The sequence below is a fragment of the Zeus faber genome (assembly GCF_960531495.2).
Source record: "Zeus faber genome assembly, chromosome: 4".
In the NCBI taxonomy this organism is placed as follows: domain Eukaryota; kingdom Metazoa; phylum Chordata; class Actinopteri; order Zeiformes; family Zeidae; genus Zeus; species Zeus faber.
Window position 1 is genome coordinate 24406825 of NC_137191.1, and position 20296 is coordinate 24427120.

At 46.2% G+C, this 20296-nt stretch overlaps 1 protein-coding gene across 1 annotated transcript; it reads right to left on the reverse strand.

Moving 5' to 3' along the window:
* Positions 1–9931: 9931 nt before the first annotated feature.
* On the reverse strand, positions 9932–16000 carry tyrp1b (tyrosinase-related protein 1b). Its single transcript, XM_079998671.1, has 9 exons — positions 15965–16000; positions 14701–15059; positions 14484–14592; positions 13730–13943; positions 12843–13047; positions 11131–11298; positions 10630–10809; positions 10393–10539; positions 9932–10284 (listed from the first exon to the last, which is right to left on the reverse strand). Exons 1-9 carry the CDS (start codon positions 15976–15978, stop codon positions 10079–10081), a joined length of 1602 nt encoding a protein of 533 aa, XP_079854797.1. The 5' UTR covers positions 15979–16000; the 3' UTR covers positions 9932–10078.
* Between the last annotated feature and the right edge of the window lie 4296 nt (positions 16001–20296).

The window sequence follows — 20296 nt, forward strand, 5'->3', positions numbered from 1 at the left end:
GTTCACATTTTATGTTTTCCACATTTATTTGGTTTTGTGAGGCACAACATTCCACTCAAATTAAATGTTTACTATGTTGACTATTTTCATTGTTGATTGTTGATATACACTCACAACCCTGTGTAAATACTGTATTATATACTGTGTATTATGCGTACATGCACAATCTTCCTTCCTTCAATGGTTTGTTTGTTGTTTATTTTTTAGGTTCATTGTGTATTGCCTATTGCATATGACCAGATTGTTTTCCATTTTTTAGAACTTTATTTTTGTTGTGATGTGAGTTGCTCTAATACTACAAATTCTCTCCACGGGTGAATTAATGATCTATTCATTGATCCCTCTATCTGTCTGTCTGTCTGTCTGTCTGTCTGTGCAACTTGGCATCATTTTATTGTGATTATGATTTATTGGTGTGTGTGTGTGTGTGTGTGTGTGTGTGTGTGTGTGTGTGTGTGTGTGTGTGTGTGTGTGTGTGTGTGTGTGTGTCTGCAGGTGGCAGCAGGCTCAGTAGGATTTGCTCCTCAGGATCTCGATGAAGTCCTTGCACCTTCTCGGAACCACAACGACCTCTGGTAGGAACCTCAGAGACCCCCGAAAACACACCTGACTCAATATGAGACTCTGTATTTATACAAAATACCTTTTTATTATTATTATTATTATTATTATTATTATTATCATTAGCGGTCTGGGTCTGACTTGGTTCTTTTTTCATGGTAGGGAGAGCAGGATCGTTAGGACCTAAAATACAATATAACATATAGTCATGAGTTTGGTTACAATTTATATATATTGCAATTTATATAAATATAATTTATTTATAATATTTAACTATTCGTAAACATATTCCTCAAGTCGTCACGAGGCCCAGTGACTTCTACAATTCGACTCACTGACTCCATGAATCAATATTTATTGCACTTATTCCAATGTGAGTCTAACGATTTTCCTTTTTATTGTATTTTTAATTACTTGGCCACTTTCGCTGCTTCTCGGTTTCTTTAATGTTTTGGCCCAGAATGAAAAAAGACCAATTGACTCAACTTATGCCGCGCATTATTTGTAGACGTATGCCTCATAATTAGCGCATTCTCCTCGGGAGAGGGTTCACTCGTCCCCCACTGGTTCAGTTTTTAAGAAGTAAACAACAATGCAATGCAATTAATTTTGAATCACTGTACTCAGGGAATTTTAATTTTAGCAGAAAAATAAAAGAAAACGATGCAAAGCTTTATGACCATCATTTCTTCACCTGAGATCAGCCTTAATGTTTTTGTTTTGAATTGAATAAAATAGTCAAGGAAACACAGAGTGTGATACATTTAAAAAACATATTTTCCCCCAGTGCTCGCGTGTACAAGACCATCTCTTTGGAGCGAGGTTTGTCGGGTCTGGGCTTCAGCATCGTGGGGGGATTCGGTAGTCCTCATGGGGACCTTCCCATCTACATCAAAAGCGTCTTCAGCAAGGTGAGAGGGACCACGGAGATGGTGTCAAGATATACTGTCACGAATGAGGGGGATAAGACCCAGACGCAGCATAAGGTTTATTTACAAAGGGGGGGAATAAGATGATGTGGGAATGGAATAAAGGGCAGTTTGGGGGTCCGAGCGGGCAGGCTGAAGGCACAGGGCTTCAAGTGTGGACAGGCTGGTGTTGAGGCATAGGCAGCCAGGAAGGCAGGCAGGCAGGCAGACAGTACCCCACCCCCCCCTTAATGGGAGCCTCCGGGCGACCCACAAAGTTTTCCCGGGTGGGCTGCGTGGAATTCCCGGGCGAGGGAATTGTCCAAGATGGAGCGCCGCGGCACCCAGCCCCGTGGAGGCTCTGGCTGCGGTGGCGGACGTCTAGGAGCTGGCTGACGGTGTAGTCCCCAATGATCGAGGTGGGTGGTGTGGGACTGGTCAGAGGGCGGAGGGTGAGGGTGGAGACGGGTTTGACCTGAGAGACGTGGAAGGTTGGGTGGATGCGCATAGTGCACATGAGAGGGAGCTGGACTGCAGTTGGGTTAATTAGGTGTTTTTTTTTCAAAAGGGCCAAGGAACCCGGGGAGACAATTTTTTGTGCAGTTCTTTTCCAGGTCCGTCCTCACCTGCCCAGACTCAATGATGTAACCCAAGAAGCCCACAGAGTTACCGTGGAACTCGCACTTCTCCACTTTCACAAAAAGTATATTCTCCAGGAGCCTTTGGAGCACCCGGTGGACATGGAACTTGTGTTCTGACAGGTCATGGGAGAAGATCAGAATGTCGTCAGAAGTAGATGAAGACGAAGCGGGTTCAGGAAGTCCTTCAGCACGTCATTGACGAGCTCCCGGAAGATGTTCGGAGGCCTTGGAGAGGCCGAAAGGCATCACTAAACACTCCAAGTGGCCTCGGGGGGTGTTGAATGCCGTCTTCCAGTTGTCCCCCTCCCGGATGCGGACCAGGTGGTGGGCGTTACGCAAGTCCAGCATGCTGAAGACTGTGGCGACATGCAGGCGTTCAAAGGCAGAACTGATGAGAGGCAGCGGATACTTGTTTTTAACTGTGATGTTATTGAGTCCGAGACTCAACACAGCGTCTTTGGGACCCGTCCTTATTAGCCACAAAGAAGAATCCTGCTCCCACGGGGGAAGAAGGAGGTCGGATGATACCTGTCGAGAGTGACTCTGTGATGTACCTCTCCATGGTTCCACGCTCAGGACGGGACAGGTTGTAGAGAGATGGCTGGAGCGCAAGGATGCATCATGCAGTAGATCAGTTGCACAGTCGTACGGGCGATGGGGTGGCGCAGAGAGTGCCCGCTCCTTACCACCTCCCCTCAGCCGTGATATTCGGCAGGTACAACAGACAGGTCCAGAGTGACAGGAGAGACCGAGACAGCGGTGGGCTCAACAGGGGGAAGGGCAGAACACAGACATTTTGAGTGGCACAGGGAACTCCACCCAACGATCTTGTTAGCGATCTACCAGGGGACAGAAAGGCACGGCTGGGGCTGTGACATATACAGCATATCTCTATACGTACCGTAACGCCAAACTTACAGATTGGTGTGTTTATGGTTGGAACTGCAACTTTAAGCACAACGGATGAAACAGTAATAAATGCTGCTTTAAGCAATCTCTCTGCTTATGAATTGAATCAGAAGACCCCCTGGCATGTGAAGGATTGCGAAACACCGTCGATCGCCTGTAGAGTCATCTAAGAGCTGAATGGCTTCCCTCTTGCTGCTATAAAATAATGGCAAGCAGCTGAGAACTCCATGGCACGGCTATCTGTTTCACCCCAAATGACTGAGGGGCGAATTCACAAAGGGATGGCGCGGCTGAGCTGGTGCAACTGAAGCGCATTTATAAGGGGTGTCACGCTCAGACTTTCCAGTTACCTCGAAATTATCTTTTGACATTATTATTAGGATTATTATTACTGTCACGGTGTCCGAAGGTAGCGATGCCACGGACTGCCCTGCACTCCGTGGTGGTTTTAAAAACGCACTCCCAAAACTTGTTGAAACTGTGAATAATTTTTTGTACCAAAAAGGTGTTACAAACGTCGGCAGAAAAGGTTCTATAATTCCTATTCAACTCAAAATATTTTGAAAAAATAACTGAAAATTAAAGGGAATAGCGATAAAGTGGTCAAAATTGGCTCTGAACTACAAATGGAATTAAACCTCATAGCATAGCACCGTGGACAGCTCCATGAGAACTAGAATTTCTTCAGTAAAAATTCAAATATATACACATTTTATTCATGTAATAAATTAACCATGTGGGAAGAGTAAGTTGTATTATAGATTTACTCGTACTATTTTAATGTTTTATAGTCACTGCACATAAACCTAAAAAAATACTAAGGCAATTTTAATCTAAAAGTATAACAGAGTATTTGAATCTGTGCGTCTCTGCGGCTCCGCAATCAGCCGCAAAACCAGGGCGAATCGCACTCAGCGGCGACACTTTATGGGCGTTTTTGCACTGGCAAATCCTTGCAATATCTTTCGTGAGTTGGATGCTGAGCCGGCGCAACTGATGCGCAAGTCATGGTGCTTCTAGCGGTTGCAACCCATTCTTTGTGAATTTGCCCTCGAGAGTCCGAGTCAACAAGTAGCTTGTGAAGGGTCTTATGTACTTAGAACACAGTAAAGACAGCAATGTTTTTGAGCTATTTTGTGTGGTGTCATGCCTCCTCGCCAGATATGACATGGCTGCAGGTAGATATAGAGTGGGTAGAGTGGGCAAAAGTCAGAATTTATTGAGATCAATTGCAATTTCCTCAGATTTAAGATATTGAAATATCTTAAAGGTATTAAAGATATCAAAGACATTACGCCTGTGATGGCGTGCTGCGTCGCACCAACGCAGCAGTTAGTTTCCATTGACCCGCTCCCACGGGAGGTTCTACGGTGCCATGACTCCAACAGCCTGCAGTCCCGTAGATCTACGTCCTCAAGATGGACTTGCGTGTCTCTCCCTCCCCGCAGGGCGCGGCCGTAGAGGACGGCCGCCTGCAGCGCGGCGACCAGATCATCGCCGTGAGCGGCCACTGCCTGGAGGGCGTGACCCACGCCGAGGCCGTGGACATCATCAAGAGGACCAAGGGGACCGTGGTCCTCACCGTGCTGTCCTGAGGAGAGCGCCCCCTCGTGTGTCACCGCGAGGGCCGTCACCCCTGTCCCAAGTAGTCTCCAGCAGGATTTTTTATTTATTTTGTTATTTTATCAAGGGGGCAGAGGTGGAGGCATGAAGGGGTGTGTGAAAAGAAATTGAGAAAAGGTGGACACCATTTTTAGTTTAGGTCATTCTAAAAAAACGAGTTCATTGGGTGAGCTCCCTGTATTTGTAGATGTAGTGAGATACATTGAGGACACTTTTGAAGGAGACCGTATTTTAAGTGACTCTTGTCCCAGTGCAAATGTTAATATATCCAATCTGCTACATCCACACATTGAAAACAAATAATAATAAATGACAAAATAGATAGTGATTTGTCTACTTGCACGAATCTACACTGAAAAGAATCATAGCATTGGAGTCATTGGATCAACTCTAAAAAATTGATTTGATCTGCTAAACCTAGATTTCCTTTTAGGTTTTCCTCAACTTAAAATGTGCAGCTAAATTTCTCGATTCCAAAGTGTGAATGCCAAAGAAATATTGATTCTCACAAATGGGAGGATGGGATCGGAGGATTCCGATGCATTTCTTTCAGCACACACGGTACCTCATCCACAAATGTACTACAGCTACGTCGGTGTGTATTTAAACAGTTATCATCAGCTCATCGTGCCTAAACCTCTCAATGTACAATAGAAAATAGAGAAATCTACAAACCACCAACCAAGACACTCCTGACATCCCAAGAACTGTGGCAAATAAGTACCAAGTGATTCTGCCAATGTTTTGTGTGGCATTGAGATTTGAGGAGATTTACGTCGGAAAAATGATTTGTCTTTTATGTTTTCAGTTCAGAGTTACTCTTTTGTTATGTTTGTTCCACACGGCATGGTCCAGTTTGAGTTCTAGTTTATTGCAATATGAAATGTATTTTCCTTGGGTAGCTGTTGTCTTTTGACAGGATTTCAGGTTTGTAATGATGGTTTTTGATTTGACAAAAAAAGTCGAGTGACTTCCTCATTACTTCAATGTCGTTCAGTCGGTTGGTTTTATATGCTGTCATTTGTAACGTTTATATCTCTTTTCTTGTGCTTTTCTTCAATCTGTGTAATACCAGTAGTCATCAGACTCACAAGACATTTGACCTTGTGTGTATGTCCTTGTGTATTATCGTCCATCACGTTGTGTAACGACCTTATTAAACATCCATTTGTTAGAGATCTGGATCCTGGGCTGTTTTTTCCAGATTTTCATTGTTGGATATGATTTAGTCCAAACTTCCGGACCTGTCCATACTATAGTAAGATACGGGTGAAACTATGATCTGCACCAAATCCATTCCTGGTCAGATTGTCTCACCAAACACACAACACCATTATTGGACCAGACAGCTTTGTTGGAATAAAAGCATAGCATGGGAAATGTGGTACATTTCAAAATACAATACGTACACATTTGTGGAGAACTGGACACATGCACCTGCGGTGCAGTGGAACTGGCAACCCAGTTCTGGGTTCGAGAACCACTATGGATAACAACGGCGAGCAAGTGCAAGCCAGCATTGGGGACAGGCCTGTCATGATGTGGTCGGAGTATTTGAGCTGAATCGGCCGCTTTAATCCATGACGCTCCTGACGAGAGAAGCGGTGGAAGCGCTTACACAGGAGCGACATCAAGATGTTTCTCTTCCTTTGCAAAGCAGTCGGCTATGTTTTGCCATGAACTTCATACAATGGCCAATCATACAATCGCCATCACAAAATAACCTCCAGCAGGGTGATCGGGATGCCCTCACAACCTGTTTACGGTTGGTGAAACCGGGCGTAAAAACCAGGTGGAGAAGTGGTTGCCCCTGTTGACCAATCAAAAATCGAGTATTCCACAGAGCCGCGTATTAACAGTGGTACACGTGGATCCTCTTGGGCATTTCACTGCGGGGTTTCCGTTCCGCCATGGCACACGGCGCATGCGGGCATGACTCTGCCTTTCGCTGGGACGCCTCCTGCTCTTCCCGACTCGCGGTCGGCGGGGGACAGACAGCGAGGCCCCGCATCACGGCGGAGCAGAGATTAGGCCGATGGAGCGGAGGAAGGGATCAGACCAACGGAGAGCGACGGCGGAAGGGGCAGAACACAGCGGCGGAGACGAGCCTCGACAGGCCCGGCACGCCGTCCCCGCGCTCGGAAGGTTTTGCCCGCCGTCTTCTTTTCAACCCCGGCGCGCTCCGCTCGGAAAAACCCGGGCCAAACCTTCCATCGGCTTTTATTCCCCGGGAAGCCGTTTGCGCACGGACAATATGACAAACAGTGCATTTGCACACAAACGTCTCATTACAGGAGAGGAAGGCGTCGAGTAGGGGGGGAGGCGGCGGCGGGGGGGGGGGGTCCGTCTGGTGTCTTCATGTTACACGAAGCCATCTGTTCTCATCGCCAGCGCCGCGGAAACGTGGCCATCACAGCCCGTTTTTATCTCCCTCCAGATGAACAATTGCCTCGCCTCCAGGCGTTGTCGTGATGTTAAGGGAGAATGGTGGAATGCTTTTCTTTCATTGTTTTGGGGGTTTTTTGCTTTTGTTTTTGTAGTATGCGTGAGGTGAGAGAGAGAGAGAGTCTTTTTCTTAGCTCCTCTTTCAGAGGTTTTTTTTTTTTTTTTGTGGCTGGTTCAGTCCATTATGCAAAACAATTTTTTTTTTGCCCTTCGGAAGGTGACAACATTTTTATCTATTTTCAGCAATGACTTACTGGTTGGAAATACTATTTGGCAGGAATCTGGATGTGGCGGGAAGTGTTAGGATCTGACTTCTCCGTTGATTAGGCTAAAGCCTGATAAGCTGACCCTTCAGAAGCTGACTTGAATTTCCTGACTCTCCCTCAAAGGTCTATGAGCAGTTTACACCTGCAGGCCACAAACTAGGAAACCTCTTCTGCCATAATCTCCAATATGGCACCTGCCATTGCTATTAAAAGATTTATTTGCGATTGAGAATTGACGCATTAAAGCATTTAATCACATTTTTAGAGTCCCTCCAATATCTACCGTTGTAGTTGAGAATGGATTATAAACTTTTAGCAATTATCCTAAAGACTGCTTATAGACCGATATGTTATTAACCAATTACAACTCAAAGCACAGCCAGAGTCAAAGTGGAAAAGATTGTCCAATTAAGCCAATTTAATTGTTTGCAATCCATACCTCAGTGTATAAGTCAGTGAAGTGTGGAGAGGAATAACCTGAAAAAATCAAATGAATGAAAGCTGTTGCTTATTATTTATTATTTATATTTTATTATTTATAATATATATTATGATTGTTATTATTATTTATTTATCAATTTATTTATTTATTTGTTTGTTTATTTGTTTGTTTATTTGTTTGTTTATTTGTTTATTTTTTTAATGTTTTTATTTTTATATTTATATTATTGCCTAGTAGAAGTGGTATACCTTCCTGTAAAAAAATAGAACAGGCATCTTAAGTGACAAATCCCTATCAGCCTTGATTAAATGATAATAAAAGAAAATGGTTATTATTATTATAATTATTATTAATTTTATTATTATTATTATTAATGTTATTAATGCTAACCCAAACCCTAACCCAAACCCTACCCCTTCCTACGCGCAACAAACGGTGGTTATCATTCTGCAGTAGGGCTGCATGGTTACGGCTGAAATGATAATCACGATTATTTGACTCAATATTGTGAGCACGATTATTTATCATGATAACTAATCCAGTTTAGGGAACATAACTATTTAGGTTCTTTGTAAATCAACAGAAAACTGTCTTAACAATAATAATGTACTTTAAAAACATGTAAATAAATAAACTGAAATGCACAAATCTTTGAATCAAAACAGGACTTTGTTCACATGCTATCACGTGATCTGTGAACTCCTTTAACACCGTGGCACCATGTCGGTGAGGTGGTGATTGTTGATCACAAACTTCTTCCTCAATACTGAACCGATCTGGATGAAATTCGAACGACGCCATGTTGGAACTGCCCCGAATATCATATTGAGACTGTCTGTGGGTTCCATGACATCGATGAAGTTCCGACTTCAGTTACAACTGCACGTGCCGCCATCTTGGTGAGGTCCCAATCATTGACCAATCACTAGACTGCAATGCTATCATGTGACCTGTGCATGCCGTCATTTGCGCATGGGCGCACATTGCGGCGATGATCTTTTTTTTATTTTTATTTTTTGATCAAACTTGGACGAGGTATGTTGAGACTGCCCCGAATACACATTTTATTCTCTTGTCTGTCGAGATCCATGACATCCACACACCACTTGTTAGTGAGTTATTCACTAACAAAAATAATATGGCTCCCCTGATGATGATACTACTACTACTACTACTACTACTACTACTAAAAATAAAAATAATAATATGTATAACTTATTATTATTATTATTATTATTATTATTATTAATAATAATAATAATAATAATAATAATAATAATAATAATAAACAGAGGCGAGGAGACTGATATGTGACAAATAATCTCTTGAACTTGAACTTGAACTTGAACTTGATAATCAGCCGGCGGATATCGGGAATGAAAGGTTCCGCAATTAGTTCTGGCTGGCGAGTTAAAAGGTCAGATAAAACTTGCAAAAAGTGAGGTCATTTATAACAACAAAATGAAGAGTAAAAAAAAATATAGGAATTGAATTACTATTTTCATATTTACAATATTGTTGAGCGGAGCTGGATGGAGCTACTGAACATAAATAAAGTATGGAGAGTATGGAGACAAGGAAATTCGACTGCGACTGTATGTGTCTGCTTCGCCTCTATAGGCCATCAGATGTATACAAGATAGTTGTTTCGGGGGGGGTGGTTGGATTGGTATCATATTATATGCTCGGCCTTTATTTGAAATGTAATGAAGTGCTGTCGTGAAAACTTAACCTTTATTTGATTGTAGCTTTAATTTATTTGACTGTGTTTTCCACGCCTGAAGTAAGGACGTATCACGGCCACACGGGGGCGCTGCACGCGTTAACATCCGTTCTGAGATAATATGTTTTGGTTTACTGAGCTGGAGATAGTTCTATGGAGAGCTATCAAATACCAGCAGGTTACAGAAACAATGGTATTATCATGTTCTAATCCAAAAATCAACCTTGAGAAATAGGGGCCGCTTTTAAATCTCGGCATTAAAGCCTTTCGTCAAGGAAATATGTCTCTCCTGAAGCCAGAAATGAGATGCTTGCAACACATGAAGGCTGCAGTAACAAAACCATTTTAATCAAAAAGAAATGTCTCACTCGTAAAAATATCACACATAGAAAAATCTGACAACCATTCCTGCAGTGCTTACATCTGCTACTAGTACCCCAAGAGCCTAATTCATCGTGAACACATGACGTTGCTTCAAAACCTGCAAAACTTTATTTAGAAGAATGGGAAGGCAAGTAAGAATGGGAAGGAAAGTTTTCCGGGAGGCCTTCCCGGCTGGTTCAGACGACGGACTGTGATTTGTCCATCCTCCTGTCGTCCTCCGAGTAGCGTCTGAAGGTCTCGCCCAGCAGCGGCTCGAGGGCCTCGGCCGTGCGGTAGGACCGGGCGCGCACGGCGCACGCGATGACGCCGCCGACCACGGCCACCACCAGCACCGCGCCGACGATCGCTATGGTGATGATCTCAGACAGCGTGTAGGCGCGTGCTGCCGGGGGGGGGGGCGAGACCATCAGGTCATCTGGAGTTAATATTGGTGTGTGTGTGTGTGTGTGTGTCTGTGTGTGTGTGTGTGTGTGTGTGTGTTTATACTCACTAGGCCACTCGACCTCGTAGGTGTATCCCAGGTTTTCCGGGGCGGAGACAAACATCTCGGCGTTGGTGACGGGGGGCCAGAAAGGAACCATGTTGAACCTGCGGTTGTGACCGATGGGAGCGTTTTCCTCGGGGTACACCACCTCGCCTGGACGTGGAGACGGGAGTGAAAAATCGGTTTGAGCTGAATTGTTAGCCTCGGAAAACGTATCTGAACTAAACATCTGCTCCCGCGTACCTGGACTGTGCCTGCGGAGCCATTCGTCGAAGATGGCGTCGGTGAAGGTGTGCAGCAGGACGAAGATGGGGTCGTTGGGGGAGAGGTGGGTTTGTCCGCCCGTCCCGTTGAGGAACAGGTGAGCCAGGTTGTGGAGGCTGCGGACCACGGGGTCGTACATCCCCTGGGGGGCGCTGTAGCCTGGAGGATGAAGACGACAAACCTGCTGAAAAAGCAGCACCTTGTGCAAGGAAACAGTGAGATAAGCAGTCCCTCCAAAAGGTGTAAGCCCCCTACGACCCGTCAGGTTTGTTGGTGTTCCTGGTAACACTGATGTCTGATATCTCTGCGCTCCCCTCCCTGCGCTGGTTGCTCAGATCCAAAACTTCGCACAATGCGGCTTTCACTCGCCGAGCTCTTGTTTGGTCACATGCTTGAATGCAGCCCTGTTGCCCTCTAGCCAAAGCAGTCCCCTACGCCGGCTCCAACGTCATCCCCCGATTACGTGTTTTGAGCGCCCACCTTCGATGGTGTTCCTGAAGCTCTCGGAGGAGGTGGAGTAGTACGGCGGTGTGTCGAAGGTGTTGAGCTCCAGGCATTCCACGACGTCCTGGGGCTGCGGAAGCCGCTGGACCATGGGGCGTGCCACGTTGCCGGCCGGGTTCCTCCTGATAGGACTGGTCTCCGTGTCTGGATGGAAGCACGGCAAATCGAACGTCACTTCCCGCACTTTGCCAAGACCCAAAGTGAGCGGACTTTAAGGCCAGGTCACGTCCAGAAATCAACAGGGAGATTTGTACATTAGATGTGCAATAATGACTGTTTTGATCACAGTTTCACTCTCGTGTCTCGTGTAGACAGCGTTGGAAGTTTGGACTAAATCATAGGGAACAATAAGAGTCTTCGAACATGAATCCACTGGTGCCTGTTCTCTCTCTCTCTCTCTCTCTCTCTCTCTCGCTCTCTCTCTCTCTCTCTCTCCCTCTGCCTCTCACCAGCTGCATAACTGAGCTGCCTGTCGGTTCAAGGCTTATTCCCTTTGATCACAGGAACCAGGAGGTGACGGTTTGTTCTTTCAACCGACACATGCACAAATTAGGCAACCTTTATGTCCTTTTAAGGAGATGTTACTTGCGGAATCAAGACAATGTCATTCCTGTCTGACTCCGTTAAGACTCTTAATAAGATAAATCACAACCGCCTTTGGCCACTCACATGCTCTTACTATTAGCCTGCAGCTCGCCCTACATTTTTCTCCCGGTGTTCATTAGGAGCCGAGCAGTTCATGGGCTCATTGTGAAAGACGGCTGAGGAGGATTTAAATTCTTGATTAAAAGGCCTTTAATACCTGATGAAACAACCCTGATACATAAAATGGGTCACTTAGCCTGACTCCGAACAAAAGCGATCGCTGAGCACTGCAATCCGGTGCCAGTGAGGTAGGGGATCCAATCCCTCTCAGCGTAATCGCCTACAACAAAAAACTCGGCCCACTGTTACACTAACGCTACATACTCGTACTGTATGCACAAAGATAACCTCTGTGCCCTTGTAAAGCCCTTGGAACTCTGGGGTAAGTTCAGAGCTCTGCCACATTTGAAGATCTAAACCCGGCTTTACCTCGATGGACTCCTTCAAGGGGGGGCTCGGTGATGCAGAGGAGACTGTGGAGCCATTGGAGGAGCCCCTGGCATTGTAATGGAAAGCAATATCCAATGCCCCTCAGCAGCTGGCGAGCATTTAACTGCATTGATTATGTTCTGCGTGTTCTCTCTACGAGCCGTTTGCCCTTTTTTCCCCGACGCACTTCAGACCGCAGCCGCCATCAGCATCATTCTCAACTGCAGAGTTAGACGCTTGCCGCTGGTGCATTTATAAGTGTGTATGTGTGTGTGTGTGTGTGTGTCAGCGTTCTCGGGATCAGTTGTTGGAAAAACGTCTGAAAATAACCCAATTAGATGCAGATGGCCGGCCCAATAACGGGCAAAAGCCGTCAACCCAAGGGGAAGAAGTTCTTTCGAAGAAGAGTGAGAGCGGATGTCAAAGAGGATACGGTTTGGGGAAGTCCTCTATCTAGATCTTACCTCTGCAAATATCTGTGTGTGTGTGTTTGTGTGTGTGTGTGTGTGTGTGTGTGTGTGTGTGTGTGTGTGTGCGTGTGTGTGTGTGCGTGACGACGAGAGTCTCCCAACATTGTGTCGGTGTTGTCCTGGAGGTGTGTGCAATGCCCTCACTGTTGCAGATGGTCCCCAAGGTGTCGTAGTCGTCGACGCTCTCGCAGATGACCCTCCACTGGGAGAAGACAGAGTTGGGGCTGAGGGAGTTCACGTCGAAACTGCTCCGGGATCCCAGGAGGTCGTCGGTGCAGATGTCGCACTCGCTGCCGCCGATGGCGAAGTTCCAGTAGGGGAGGGCGAAGGTCTGATCCCCCAGCATGTTCTGGATGGGCGGAGAGAGGAGAGGAGGGTGGGGCGGGGTGAGTCCTTTTTTGGACCTTAGTGATAAAAGAATGATAAACACGTTGGATGGACGTGATCTGAATGACGGACGAAAAGGAACGTGCGTTGCAGTGGTCACTGGGCCCTCGAGAAATGCCAAACTTTGCCATTGCGGAATTATTTTTCACGGGAAAAAACGAAATTCTCCCCCCGAAAAACCGCCTGATTCAGACGCTGCCAAGTCGAGGTATCAAGTCGGAAAGTGACAAGTAATCTATAGTGAAAGATTCCCAACAGAAAGCTGGAGGCAGCTCAGGGGTTCTCTCTGCCTAGATCAATCAATTAGTCAGTATTAGGCAAAATCACAACTGCGCAGAGAGCCCATATCTTTGAGGAGCCGTACGAAGATTACATTGAAAGGCACTTCATTCTGTCCATCTGTTCATAAAATCGGTTTAAATAAATGTTGTTGTTTTCAGGAGCTGTGGACTATTTTTTTTTTTCCATTTTAAGATGTGACTTAACCATCTTAATCATGCCTTAATGATAATGGATTACTGGTTGAAGAACATTGAGGAAAATTATAGTTCATAAGACTGGATAACAAAATGACATAAATTTGCTTAACTTCTGTCCTCCTTCCTTCCTTCCTTCCTCCCTTGTACCCCTTGACTTGCCCTGACCTGCATGTCTCTCTCCAGCTGCAGAAGGTGGAAGCGGTGCCATGTGACGAAGCCCGGACCCTCGTGGGAGAAGTCCACCCCTCCGAAGCTGGCCTGGCCGGGCCCCAGGTAGGTCTTGCTGACAGAGTAGTAGTGGCTCCAGACAAAGTAGTTGTAGATGGTGATGTTCTCAAACTGGGGGGTGTTGCCGTCGGGTCCGTACACCTCCTGGTACCTGGGGATGTGGAGGGGAACGGGTTGAATATGTAGTGATGCCACGTCTTGTGAGGACTGTTTGTACTGTGACTGTCTGGCTCTGATTCTGTCTGGATTCTAACTTAAAGTATCCAATTTGCCCCTTTTTATTAAATGACAAATGGCATGAAAACCCACTTGATACTGTGCAAACAAAGACAAAGCAGGGTGTCAGCCCTCCCCTGATTGTAGATGCACTCAGTAAACATGTTGACAGAAACAGATCGATATTGAAGCTCCTTTCAAGATTCTGGGCCTCCCCTTTCTGACTGCTGCCTGATTTTTTGGGGGGAACGCCATGGCACCTGCTCTGTGCTGGATGCTACCCTCGGTATTTGACGGACAGGGGAGGTGGAGCAGCAGCGGAGGGGGGTAGGGGAAGCCGTTCTGGAAGAGCTCAACCTGGAACTCTTCCAGGTTTCTCTTCCAACTTTTGTTCTGCTGTAAATGAGTAATTAAGGTATCGAAAGGTCATATGAATTGATATGAATATCATCGACTGGGTGTATGTTTGAAGTACCGTCGCGTACAGATGACCAGGTCAGGGTGGACGGCCTTCTTGGCTTGGTCCAAGGCGTTAACAAAGGCCTGCTTTTCAGCTGTAGTCATCTGCATCACATTCCTTCTTACTATAAGGGGGGCGGAGAGAAAGGTTCATAGGCATCTCATAGCACCAAATAATGGTTTGTATTGTCCGGACTTGACATTAACGTGAAGTAAGAGGATCGGCCTCTTACCAACAGAGATCCTCTGGTCGCAGTTGGGTCCGGTCAGTCCGTGTCGGCAACGCCCGCAGTTGTACCCGCTGAAGTTGCCGTTGCACTGGCACGTCCTGTTGAAGAACCTGAGCGGCCACCGCTCCCGGTCGTCCCGCCCGTCGTGGGGGTACTGGGGCCCGTGGCGGCGGTTGTCGGCCGCGATGAGCACGCACTGCCCCCTCCCCGTGCCGGCGCCGCACTCGTCACCCGCCGCCCCCGTGGGTGAGGGGCAGCACTGGCCGCTCCGCAGCCCCTCGGCGGTCACGCACTCCCGGGGAAACTGGGCCAAAGTTAAGGTGGCACAGAGGGTGACCACCAGGCAGCCAACCCGCCACATGCTACCACAGAAAGAGAAGGGAGGAAGGAGGGCAGAGGGGTGGAGAGCGTGCAGTCAGATGAGGGTGAAATGATGGCTGCGCCGGAGTGTGGGCTTTAGCAAGAGGAACGCCAAAGGAGCGGAGAGTATTTTCAAGCCTGGGTGTATTATGAAAGATTCAGGGGGAAAAAGATTGAATGCACCAAAGGCATCCTGGTTCACTCCCGGTTAGAGCGAGAGGAGAACTCACTCTGTTAGCGTGTTCTCTTGTTGAAGCCAATTATTTTAACATTTTGCTTCGGAACTTACAGTTCCTAAATTTCCCTGCTGGCAACACAAGTCACTATCTATAATTTACAACTCCATTAGCTTTCAACTACTACACGTTCTAAAATGCTTTCAACAAAAGACGTCGAGGAGAACAATGCTCTGAGAGAAAGACTTGTTTGATTTTTTTTCTTTCTTTAGTTAGATTTGGCTCTCGCTTTTGAACCCTGTTGATGAAGAATGAATGAAGGAGTTTCTAATAATAATATGGCAAGAGCAATTATTTTCCATCAAAATCGGAACAACAACCACAAGAGGAACGTTACAGATGGAATTGTGTCTCATTGGCTCCCGAGAAAACGATTGCGTTCCGTATTACATGAATGATTGACTACACACACCCTCCAGGCGGCAACGCGGTACATGAAAAGATAATTGATTAACTTCCTCTCACACTTTAACTACAGTTTCACTTTCATTCCTGCGCAACTTTGATATTGCATATTATTCAATTGCACGGCTGTGCACCTGCAGCTGTATTAATCAGGAGACCTCACTGGACTGATAAGGTACAAAATCTAAAATTTTTACAGTCATTTTCAGTTTCTTTCTGGTTAAAAAACAGTGATTTGTGTGTGTGATTTTTTTTTTTCCCCCTACCTCTGACTGTGCATGTTGGTCCTCTCTGTCTGCAATGTAGCCCCCCTCTAGGGGCAGCTTATTCACCACTCCTGGCTTAAATAGCTTCCTAGCGCATGACCAGGGCCCTTCTACTTGTATGGACACACACGCACGCACGCACGCACACACACACACACACACACACACACACACACACACACACACACACACACACACACACACACACACACACACACACACACACAAATACCACAGATAGCTCACCCGCACACACATACAAACACAGAGAGAAAACTTAATAGTTCAAACCCCTCTAGTGAATACTCACACACATGCCTCGTGATCATAACTCAGGAGAGGCTGATATGCAAGTGCACTCATGCAAAAAATAAATGGGGCTCGTTGGGTGAGAAATGGCATCCGTGCCTCGAACATATCTGCGTCGCTGAAAGGACCTTTTCCTCCAAAGCGCTTATGAAGGCAAAGGGTAAAAAAAAAAAAAAAAAAAAGGGGGGGAGGATAGGCACTCGAGACGATCATCTTTATTCTGTACAGCATGAATCACAAAGGATGACGAAACAGGTCAAAATTTATGTGAAATCGAAATTACAAGTCAAACTTCAAATTAGGTCGACAATAGAAAATAGAAATGCAATGTGATTGCAATGTGAATGACTATGACAGTCACAGTGAGCTCATTCCATGTGGCCCATTACACAGTGACCAACGTGGGTCAGTACTCATTTTAAAAACATTCCTAAACAGTTTAATTCTACACTTAAGACTTTACCAAGGTATTAACCAAGTTCACAATTTATATCACATTTACACACACAATTCTCAATATAGTCACTGTTCACTGAAGGACAACACACAATACCTGTTAACCAAAACCTTGTGAAATGCAAAATTGCAGCACACACTCCTGCAAGTTTTTTTTTTGTACCACACTCATATGAAAACTCACACACACACACGCACACACACACACACACACACACACACACACACACACACACACACACACACACACACACACACACTGTATAAAGGGGCTACACTTTCAGATGATATTACAAGTCAGTAATGGAAGATAGACCCTCTGAGTGGGGTGGATTTTGTTTTTTGTTTTTTTATTCATAACCTATATAGTTTTCGTTGTGAGGCATCGGGTGTACGGCCGGGTTCATGCCGGAGCGTGGGAACTGGGCAGCGGCTCCATTTCTGGGCTCTGTTTAGACAGGAGCGGGCTGTGGGTCTGGCAGATAGACCAGCAGATGGACTGCCTACAGGACGGACGTCCTGAGGTCTGGCGAGGAGTTTGCTTCTGGTTCTGGTCCAGAGCTGGCTGGCTCCTCCGCTGAGCCTGGCGGGAGATCCGACATGGCCACTTCCTGCTCCTCGTGCTGCTGGCCTTTGTGTTGAGCCAGGACGTTAGCCACGTCAGACGGGTTAAGGGCCGCTATCCTGCTAGACACAACAGTTGGACAGCACACGGGCGTTAAGGAACAGTAATGGGTACATATGTGGAAATGGGAAAGTGAGAAATAACTGATTGCAGAGATTTGTCAATGACAAGGGCCTTAGGAGTGCAGCCATTTGATATGAATAATGGACCAATGGCACATTTGAAGACAAGGGGTTAAAGTTTCTGCAGGATTCACTTCCTGATCGACTGTTCTTCTGCAGGAGAGCAGTTTGTTTTGTGCATATTTAGCTTCCTCCCATGGAGAAGACACTCGGCCACCTTTGGTATTGAGATTACACCGCTACTAGGGTTGTGACTTTTCATATTGTGCTTTTGAAAGTTCCTTTGTTAATCTGTTTGCCATGTTTACACTTGCTCTGAAATGACATTACCACTGTGCGGTTTCTGAACAAGGACACCCTTCGAGCAGATACAGTAGCGTTGCGTTAAATAATTCAGTTTCTCTTTGTGAATCTTTGGCACAAGACACACATCGAAATGCAGCTTTGTGCCTCGCGTTCTGTCGTTTGCACAGGAGACAGGTGTGCACGCTGGCACAGCGCTGCTTACATACATAGACAGCAGGCTCTACCTGCACTTGCACGCATGTTACTCCTTTGCACACAAGAGGAACATCTCTTCCTTTTGGGGATCTTTCCACTTTACAGACAAACAGACAAAATGCACATATGCATATATATTTATATGTAAGCATATTTGGCACACACGCACTCACTCACACATAAACCTCGGTTTATTGTAGCAGGCAGTGGTATGAAACCATGCTTCGAGTTCGTCAGACCCACCGCCTCATGTGACCAATTCACAATCTTCCTGCGCACAGAGTGACTTGTACAACCAGCCGGCAGGCAATCAGCTGAGAGGCACCCCCTCCTACTTTGAGAATGCACTGACCATTATCAGGTCAGCGCATCACATTCGGTCTGCTGACATTGGGCAACTTTGACGCCCCGCAGAGCCAAGCGCAAAGCAGAAGGGCAGAAAAGTAGGTTTCTGGAAGTGGGAGGACACGCCCAAGAAAAGAGGCTGAGAAAGAGAGACTTGAAGGAGGGAGTTTGTGTTTTAGTTACTGAATGTACCGCAGCTGCCTTTGGACAGAAGCCTTCATTCTGGTGTTTTTTTAAATTGGCCCCATTTTAGGAATCCGCTGCTCTATGTTCGCATGTTGGTGTGGATTGGTGAACATACAGCTGCACGTCTCCGTTGCCCGCGGGAAGGGTGTCGTCGTTGCAGTCTCCTCCTGTCGCTGCCTCTGGTTCCACACATCCCTCTTCACAGGCTCTCTGTGGGGCCGAGGCTCTACACACACACACACACACACACACACGCACGCACGCACACATACACACACACACACACACACACACACACACACACACACTTACACGATTCATTTTCCTCTTCCCAGTAATAAAAGTGCTGGCAGTGGAGAAAGAAAATCCTCATCTGGTCACTTTAGTTGTATATGTAAAATATCCTTTCGATGTTCCAGAAAAAAAGAGCGGGTAGTGCTGCATTCATACCTTTAAATCCAAACTTGCTTGGGGTGGCTTAAAAAGTTTTTTTTATACCACACACATTGGCTGGAAGCAAACTAAATAACCCCTTTGGGGGATTGTTTACACAGTAGCCCAATGGAAAGACATTTTTACTGTGGTAGTGGCTTCATAACATACCTGTTCGTTCCATTACGGCATTTAACCATGTAGATGATGATGACAATCGTCTCCAGAACCAGGAAGACTGCAGCAGAGATGGCTCCGATCTTCCATGCCTCCAGACCAAGCTCTGCCAGGTCTGAAACGATGTATGAATGCAAGGGTGAGAGATTTTTTGGTTTCCTCTGATTTAGTCTTCTCACGCAAAGATTCTGAATATGACTAATCTGTTATAGAGAGGCAGCAACTTAGTTACTTTAATTATGCTATTGATCGCTACCGAGCTCCTTATTTGTTTGGTATTCCTTCCAAGCTGGAAGCATCCTTCCATGTCCATATTCAATTGTGAAGAGTTAGCTCCACCCATCCTGTGCGGTTGCATGTTGCGATGGAACAGATTGAAATGGGCAACATGTATATTTTCTGTGCAGAACCAGTTTGGCATGTTCTCTGACACCAGGGCTGGACTGGGACAGACTATTTGCCCTTGCATTTCCAGCGGGGGGTAAAAATCACCCACTACCATCTCCCACTTTCTGTGTTCTTTTTTACCTGAGTTGTCAGCTGCATCCTCCACCAACTCATTGGTTTCACCTTGCTCCGCCCCTTCCGTCTGAGGCGCCGTGGCCAGAACCTGGTCCACAAAATCATCCGCAGCAGGTTGGGCCACTGTAGGGTCATGGGACAAAAGGTCATCAAGTGAGAGGATCTGGTTGGCCTCCTCCTGTAGAAGCTCCTCCCCACCCGTGTCGATGCTACTGGTCTCCCCAACAAGGGTGGGGGCGGCCTGGTCCTCGTGTCTGTGCTCCACGGAGGTCTCAGCACCACCAGTGGCATCGTGCTCAGGCTCTGGGGAAGAGATCAAAAGCGCTGCTAGAGGAGGGGTTTGGTATGTGACACGCAGATGAAAATGAAGACCAGAGGCCAAGGTTTAGGACTCGTTGAGTAGATCTTAGGAATGTGGCATTGTGGAGAAGCGTGTGGGAGTTGAAGTGGAGATGCATGTCTGCATAGGGGTGCGCCCACGTGATGTGTACCTTGTTGCTAAGAGTTACTTTGCTGCGCAAAATGTGTGTTTAGCGTGTCAATCTTTGCTTGTACATGTCACTGAAGTCAGAGGGTTCTCAAAAGTGGAGGCTTTTAGAGTAGACGTTCTTGCTCTTCATTCAAAGTCTGTGTTGGGATATTGGAAACTTTTCGAAT

Bases quoted from the DNA above. Each gene is read 5' to 3' on its own strand.
- tyrp1b (XM_079998671.1), bottom strand. The intron at 10,810-11,130 runs GTGGGCGCTCAA...TTCATCCTCCAG, and splicing joins CTTCAGGAACACCATCGAAG to GCTACAGCGCCCCCCAGGGG. The intron at 10,540-10,629 runs GTACGCGGGAGC...CTCCACGTCCAG, and splicing joins GCTCCGCAGGCACAGTCCAG to GCGAGGTGGTGTACCCCGAG.